This window comes from Perca flavescens, chromosome 3 (assembly GCF_004354835.1).
Source record: "Perca flavescens isolate YP-PL-M2 chromosome 3, PFLA_1.0, whole genome shotgun sequence".
Classification (NCBI taxonomy): Eukaryota; Metazoa; Chordata; class Actinopteri; order Perciformes; family Percidae; genus Perca; species Perca flavescens.
In genome coordinates this window covers 28,422,247-28,430,963 of record NC_041333.1, presented here as the reverse complement: position 1 = coordinate 28,430,963, position 8,717 = coordinate 28,422,247, and the positions used below count along the sequence as shown (strand labels likewise).

Below are 8,717 nucleotides of genomic sequence, written 5' to 3'. Positions count from 1 at the left end.
CATCAGTGTGTTGTTGCTGCTTTGAAAGAGTCATTCAAGTGGTGCATGTGTGTATCATTTTGTTGCAAAAATGCCATTTTGAAAAAGGATTGATATGTTTTGATTGCAGAGTTTCACCTTGACATAGAAGTGAGATATTTATCTCATCAAGTGTTGTGTCTTCTTTGGCTTGTGTGAAAAGTTTCGACACAATGAGCAACATTCTGCAACAAGTGTGTATGCAATTGGCAAAAACTTATACACAAATACACACACTGTCCTGAGGGAATTATCAGGCGGACCCTGTCCTTTGGACACACACACACACACACACACACACACACACACACACACACACACACACACACACACACACACAGTATATAAAGGGCTGGGCTTAAACTGCCTCTCTCAGTGTGACAAGCATAAGGGGCAAAACTGCTACCTCCACTCACAAACAAATTCAAAAATGCCTGCTGACTACAATGGACGTTGGGAGATGGTGAGCAATGAGAACTTTGAGGACACCATGAAGGCCATCGGTAAGTTGCCGACTCTTACAGCCTGCATAATGGCATTGAACAGGAGACTGTAGCGTGTTACCTTCATTAAAATCAGCAGTCAATTAGAAGGCTGCTTTTTAAAGATGCAGCCAATAGGGAGGGAGGCCTGAGCAGAACATTTGGAAGGAGTGTGACAGAAAGAGTGAGAGAGCAGCAGTGTGAGGGAGATAGAGAGTGAGAGAGAGAGAGAGAGATAGGAAAAAAGAGGAACGCTGTGGCACTGCTTCATTTCCTCATTGAGCTGCTGTCAGGCCAAGTTAACCCCGACTCTGTGAGCGGTTGCCGTCTGTTACCACGCCAAATAAATATTGATTCACTTCCTTTCTGCATTTTCATCCTCCTGATCTGCAGAAAAGGAAGACAGATCCCGACCCTGGATCAGGCAGCGGGCCAGCTCATCATTAAAATAAAGAGAGAGAGAGAAAGAGAGAGAGAGCCCATGGCTCGTCTCTCCCCCTTACAGCGCGTCATTGATCAGGCCCAGAAACACTTTCATTATTCACGACTCTATCTGCAATTCATAAAACAACCTCGATACACTCTGCTGACACAAAATCCGGGAAATCCTGAATGCCTCCACCTCATTTCCATCGAGTGGATAGGAAAATGACATCCTTATGGAAATGAGTTAAAAATATTATTTAGATGGGTAAATATAGGGACCTCATCTGTAAGAGCGATGGGAAGAAATTGAATTTTTACGTTAAGGCAAATGGGATATGAATATCTAAACGGTCGGGGGTGGGTGGCTCTCAGGACCCAATGCTGAACAGGGCGGAGGAACTCATTTGACTCGAAGCAAGGTCATTTTTAAAAGGTAAATGAGACTGTCAAAAGGACCAGCAGGAGAGGAATCATAATAAGTGGCCTGGGGTGTCATGTGTGTCTGTGGATTGTGCTTTGAAGTGTCTGTGAACATAAGGATTTAGTCTGTAAAGAGGTCCAACTACACACCAAAATGACGGATTTATACTGCTACCACTGACTCACTTTAATCTCATTTGTTCATTCTTGCAGACATTGACTTTGCTACCAGAAAGATAGCTGCCCACCTGCATCAGACAAAGGTGATCGTCCAGAATGGAGACAAGTTTGAAACAAAGACCCTGAGCACCTTCAGAAACTATGAGGTCAATTTCACCGTGGGAGAGGAGTTTGAAGAGTTCACAAAGGGCCTGGACAACCGAAAACTCAAGGTGAGGCGTTTTCTAGTACTTTACACCGAACTGCACGAGGAAAGTGCTATTGATGACTTTTATAATAATATATAATTATTGTTAAAAGCAACCATAGATTTATGGACCATCATTACAAAACACATTTTTTGAATAATAATAACCAATACCATTTTGCCTGTGTGTTTCTGTGGTGATATCAGACACTGGTTACCTGGGATGGGGACAAGCTGGTGTGTGTTCAGAAGGGGGAGAAAGCAAATCGTGGCTGGAAACACTGGATCGAGGGAGACCTGCTACACCTGGTGAGAGAAAGTGCGACACATTGGCTAAATCATGGTAGAGCTGTAAATGTTGTGCCATTTTTGCCAGGAAATCAGAAGAAGTGTGGTCAAAATTGTCTCAAGTCGGCCACATGAAGAACAGAAAAAACCCTTTACCCCTTTACGCTTGATGAAATATTTTCCAACCCTTGATTAGACCAGACTATCGCAATAACAATAAACGAGATAATGAATCGCTATCTAAATATATACATATATAGATGTAAGCTCTGCCTGATTATGTAACTAAGAGAGAAATTTGTTGCATCATGTTGGACTGCAGTCTAAAGGTCTGTGTTCTCTTTCAGGAAATTACTGTGCTGGACAAAGTCTGCCACCAAGTATTTAAGAAGGCCTAAAAAGTCAAATCTTATCTGCAAAAACTGTCTGTCATGTCTTGCATGTTTCTGCCTATTTATAATGTAATTGTGAAGATCTGTAATAAATTGACTTAATGCCACTGTTGTTTTTTTTATTGTGTTTTTATGTAGCCTATGTATGTACAATATGTACTTATGTAGGTATGGATTTATGTAGGGGCACAAAAAAACCTTTTCCTTCATTCAGTCACATCAAATCTTAATTTTTCATGGTTAGGCATTCAGATTTTAAATCTGACCTTTGCAAGGAAAGTTTTCTCTTATACGAAAACTATGTCTTGGATATTTGTACAAAGTTATGTAATAAGTAAGGCACTGATGATGCACTGCAAACAATGTCAAAATATAACTAGTTTAAGTTTCATGTTCAACCTAAAATCCTCTGAAAGATTTGCACGAGAAGAAGGACCAAAAGGCCATTTAAATCCATGCGCATATTTTCCATTCACTTAAACGTACAATACAGTATGTAATTGTCTTCCGCAAAGGGGACTCTCAGTCAATACTATTGATGTAAACACAGACTTTGGATTTGAAAACTGGCAGCAGGGTTGCCATTATGTTACTGTAAAATTAACATTGACTGTCACTAAAATGAACAGTTTTGTACTGTTAATGCAAAATACAGTATGAACTGGTTTGTCTTTACTTTCACAGTATTCTACAGACAAAAATACATTATATAGCTGTTTTTTTCTTTTTCTTTTACAGTATCCTGCAATTGATTGATTTCTTTAGTTTGTATTATTTACATAATAAACCTATTTTTAACCTAAATGAATACTGACTTAGCCGATAATACATAGAAATAGTCAAACAACATACAATTACACGTATTTTTGTTAGGAAAAAGGCTATAATAGATTTTACTGGTTTACTCTCCGTGAACCATCACCTTATCGTGGTGGAGAGGTTTGTGTGTCTCTGTGAACCTGAGGGCTGTGTTGTCTGGAGCTTTGTGCTCCTGGTAGGGTCTCCCAAGGCAAAGTGGTCTCAGGTGAGGGGCCAGACAAAGAATGGTTCAAAAACCCGAATGCAAAAGCTAAGCAGAGATGGAGTGACCCTGCCCGGAGGAAGCCCGGGGCCCCCGTCTGGAGCCAGGCCCAGACGGCGGGCTCGCCGGCGAAGCGCCTGGTGGCGGGTTTGCCACGGAGCCCGGCCGGGCACAGCCCGAACAAGCTACGTGGCAACTCCCTCTCCATCCCATGGGCCCACCACCTGTGGGAGGAACCGTTGGGGTCGGGTGCGATGCCACATGGGTGGCAGTGAAGGTCAGGGGCCTCGGCGGACCAGACCCGGGCGGCAGACGCTGGCTCTGGGGACGTGGAACGTCACCTCTCTGGGGAAGGAGCCGGAACTGGTGCGGGAGGTGGAGCGCCACCGGTTAGATCTGGTGGGGCTTACCTCACGCACAGTCTTGGTTCTGGAACCATACTCCTGGATAGGGGTGGACTCTTTTCTTCTCCGGAGTTGCCCAGGGTGTGAGGCGCCGGGCGGGTGTGGGGATACTCACAAGCCCCGGCTGAGCGCCGCTGTGTTGGAGTTTACCCGGTGGACGAGAGGGTCGCCTCCCCACGCCTGCGGGTTGTGGGGGAAAACTCTGACTGTTGTTTGTGCATATGCACCAAACAGGAGTTCGGAGTATTCAGCCTTCTTGGAGACCTTGACTGGAGTCCTGCATGGGGCTCCAGTGGGGGACTCCATTGTTCTGCTGGGGGACTTCAACGCACACGTGGGCAATGATGGAGACACCTGAGAGGCGTGATTGGGAGGAACGGCCTCCCTGATCTAAACCAGAGTGGGTGTTTGTTGTTGGACTTCTGTGCTAGTCATGGATTGTCTATAACGAACACCATGTTCGAACATAGGGATGCTCATAAGTGTACCTGGTACCAGAGCACCCTAGGCCAAGGTCAATGATCGATTTCATAATCGTTTCATCTGATCTGAGGCCGTATGTTTTGGACACTCGGGTGAAGAGAGGGGCAGAGCTGTCAACCGATCACCATCTGGTGATGAGTTGGGTCAGAGGGTGGGGAAGACTCTGGACAGACCTGGTAAGCCCAAACGTGTAGTGCGGGTAAATTGGGAACGTCTGGAGGAGGCCCCTGTCCAACAGACTTTCAACTCACACCTCCGGGCGGAGCTTTTCGTGCATCCCTGTGGAGGCTGGGGGCATTGAACCCGAGTGGACAATGTTCAAAGTTTCCATTGCTGAAGCTGCGGCGAGGAGCTGTGGTCTTAGGGTCTTAGGTGCCTCAAGGGGCGGTAACCCACGAACACCGTGGTGGACACCGGTGGTCAGGGAAGCCGTCCGACTGAAGAAGGAGTCTTTCCGGGATATGTTATCCCGGAGGACTCGGAGGCAGTTGCAGGGTACCGAAGGGGCCGAAGGGCTGCAGCCTCTGCCGTGAAAGAGGCAAAGCAGCGGGTGTGGGAGAAGTTTGAGAAGACATGGAGAAGGACTTTCGGTCGGCACCAAAGTGCTTCTGGAAAACTGTTCGCCACCTCAGGAGGGGGGGAAGGGGAACCATCCAAGCTGTGTACAGTAAGGATGGGACACTGTTGACCTCAACTGAGGAGGTAATAGGGCGGTGGAAGGAGCACTTTGAGGAACTCCTGAATCCGACTAATACGCCCTCTATGTTAGAGGCAGAGCTGGAGGATAATGGGGGATTGTCGCCGATTTCCCAGGCGGAAGTCACTGATGTAGTCAAACAACTACACAGTGGCAAAGCCCCGGGATTGATGAGATCCGTCCAGAAATGCTCAAGGCTCTGGGTGTGGAGGGGCTGTCCTGGTTGACACGCCTTTTCAACATTGCGTGGAAGTCTGGGACGGTGCCAAAGGAGTGGCAGACTGGGGTGGTGGTTCCCCTTTTAAAAAGGGGGACCAGAGGGTGTGTGCCAATTATAGGGGTATCACACTTCTCAGCCTCCCTGGTAAAGTCTACTCCAAGGTGTTGGAAAGGAGGGTTCGGCCGATAGTCGAACCTCGGGTTGAGGAGGAACAATGCGGATTCCGTCCTGGTCGTGGAACAACGGACCAGCTCTTCACTCTCGCAAGGATCCTGGAGGGAGCCTGGGAGTATGCCCAACCGGGTCTACATGTGTTTTGTGGATTTGGAGAAGGCGTATGACCGGGTCCCCGGGAGATACTGTGGGAGGTGCTGCGGGAGTATGGGGTGAGGGGTCTCTTCTCAGGGCCATCCAATCTCTGTACAACCAAAGCGAGAGCTGTGTCCGGGTTCTCGGTAGTAAGTCGGACTCGTTTCAGGTGAGGGTTGGCCTCCGCCAGGGCTGCGCTTTGTCACCAATCCTGTTTGTAGTATTTATGGACAGGATATCGAGGCGTAGTCGGGGTGGGGAGGGGTTGCAGTTTGGTGGGCTGGGGATCTCATCGCTGCTCTTTGCAGATGATGTGGTCCTGATGGCATCATCGGCCTGCGACCTTCAGCACTCACTGGATCGGTTCGCAACCGAGTGTGAAGCGGTTGGGATGAGGATCAGCACCTCTAAATCTGAGGCCATGGTTCTCAGCAGGAAACCGATGGAATGCCTTCTCCAGGTAGGGAATGAGTCCTTACCCCAAGTGAAGGAGTTCAAGTACCTTGGGGTTGTGTTCGCGAGTGAGGGACAATGGAGCGGAGATTGGTCGGAGAATCGGGCGCAGCGGGTGCGGTATTGCATTCAATCTATCGCACTGTTAGGACGAAAAGAGAGCTTAGCCAGAAGGCAAAGCTCTCGATCTACCGGGTCAGTTTTTGTTCCTACCCTCACCTATGGTCATGAAGGCTGGGTCATGACCGAAAGAACGAGATCCAGGGTACAAGCGGCTGAAATGGGTTTCCTCAGGAGGGTGGCTGGCGTCTCCCTTAGAGATAGGGTGAGAAGCTCAGTCATCCGTGAGGAGCTCGGGAGAGAGCCGCTGCTCCTTTGCGCCGAAAGGAGCCAGTTGAGGTGGTTCGGGCATCTGGTAAGGATGCCCCTGGGCGCCTCCCTAGGGAGGTGTTCCAGGCACGCCCAGCTGGGAGGAGGCCTCGGGAAGACCCAGGACTAGGTGGAGGTTATATCTCCAACCTGGCCTGGGAACGCTCGGGATCCCCCAGTCGGAGCTGGTTAATGTTGCTCGGGAAAGGGAAGTTTGGGGTCCCCTGCTGGAACTGCTCCCCCCGCGACCCGACACCGGATAAGCGGACGAAGATGGATGGATGGATGGATGGATGGTACTCGTCTCAAAATATCTGTTTGTGTGTGATTATCCCACACCCTGAGCTAACCCCACAGATAGCCAAATGTTAGCCAAATCATCCCAGCCCAGAACATCCAAACAGAAAAAGTTGTAGGCTATGTGCATTTTCAGAAACAGAACACAAATAAAACAGACTAAAAAGTTTGCATTTTCAAGACGATCATTATGCTTCATGAATTCACTGGTAAAATACAGTGTACACATCCTTAGAAATTAAAATAAGCATGTGTTGCTTAGACAATCAACTCTGACTAGCTAAACAGATGGTTAGCATGTTCATAATTAAGGTGTCCTTATTGCACCGTGGGTCGGAGAGAAACGTATTTTTAATTGCTCTGTATGTCTGGCATATATTGCAGAATTGACACTAAAGTTGACTTGACATGAACATTATACTGACCACTCTGCAGAAATCTCAGTCCATTTGAACTTTGAACATCCAGGCTATCTAGCACTGCTGCTGTTGTTGCAAACTATGAAAATGTTGCTGTTTTTGCTGACACACCGTTATAACTACCACCTGGTTGGATTTGCGCTTATGTTCTAGCCTATATGATATTAGTGATATTATGTGCATAAAAACAGGCACTAACCAAAAGTTGCATTTCATGACATTCTTATTCAGAGTTGTTTTTACCAATATCCAAACTGTTCTGAATATGCTGTGGTTGCATAATGATATGCATTATTAACCTGGTTTATACAATTAATTTTTTATAAAAATGATAATTTTTGTTATATAAACAACAATTCTCGGATGACAAAACATGGATCTGAATTCAATGTATGTGGTGGTTATGGTCACTGCAAGGAACCGTCTCTACCTACAAGAAGAGATACATAAAAACTTAAGAGGCAAAGGCAGGACATTGTATGGAGAATTTGGGACACTAAACTGCACGTATACCAGTGCTAAGTCACTCAATAACCATTTAGATAGGGAAGGATGAAAAAAAGAACGGATCCAGCTTCAGTTCAGGTGAAGTTGATTACCAATGCAAACTGCATCATAATGTTTCTTTCGATATAGGGACGGTGATTAGCAGTTAAGTGCTGTATTTTAGAAATACATCATAGTTCTGGTAAGAAACGTTCAATAGAACGTTATTTAATAGATTTTTACGTAAAGCGCTTTAGGGCTATCAATAACAGGTTGAAATCCTGCTGTAAAAAACAGCAACCATTAAGTTTATATTGTTATGACGATTTATCTGGGTTTGAACGTTGTTGGAAACATTTGGGATAATGCAACGTTACACAAACACAAAACATAGGTAGGCTATATCTTTGAATAGTAGGGTTTAAGACTCAAAAGTAAACTTGGTGGGTTGTTTCGGGGAAGCATGTGTTTTTTTTGCAGTGTAGCACGATCTTACAGGTACAACCGGGTACAACATGTTCTGCTTCTCCGCCGCCGGATCTCGAGCTACTCCCACAGGAAGCGCTGGAGGATCCACGTCGCCAAAAGAAGCTTGTCAAGTCAGACAGCGACAGAGAGATTTTAACCGGAAATGGTCGTATTGTCTTCAAAATAAAGGCCTTACAATAAATAAAAAAAATATTTTAAAATGTTGAAATATTAAATTAAACAGCGTCAAAACGTATTAGCAAGTGGTCACCACAAAATGACATATTTGAGAGACTTATAGATGTATATTACAGTTTGATATACACGTTGTGCAACATCCATTTAATCAAATATCATCAAATGTAATAAGCACCTACTTTATATGTATCTTTTTACATAACACAGCCAGCCATGCACCCTTGCACAATATGCACCCCTTTAAACTATCAGTTTGGCCTTTATGTAGGTGATCCATGTTCATGACCATTTGTTGTTTATATAACTAAACAAACTATAAAGTTATTACTTAACACTGTTCTTGTAACTCTGTACATTAATAAGAGCTTGTGAAAGCTGGAGTCAAATTTCTTGTTTGCATACTTGGGTAATAAAACTGGTTCTGATTCTGATTATTACAATGCTGACAATTAATTCCCAGCTAATAATAATAATATTAATAGCCTATTGTTATAATTTCA

At 45.4% G+C, this 8,717-nt stretch overlaps 1 protein-coding gene across 1 annotated transcript; it reads left to right on the top strand.

Annotated features, from left to right (window-relative positions):
* Positions 1–424: 424 nt before the first annotated feature.
* Positions 425–2,399, top strand: LOC114552811 (retinol-binding protein 2). The gene is made up of 4 exons (XM_028573890.1): positions 425–521; positions 1,560–1,738; positions 1,921–2,022; positions 2,349–2,399. Exons 1-4 carry the CDS (start codon positions 449–451, stop codon positions 2,397–2,399), a joined length of 405 nt encoding a protein of 134 aa, XP_028429691.1. The 5' UTR covers positions 425–448.
* Positions 2,400–8,717: the final 6,318 nt, after the last annotated feature.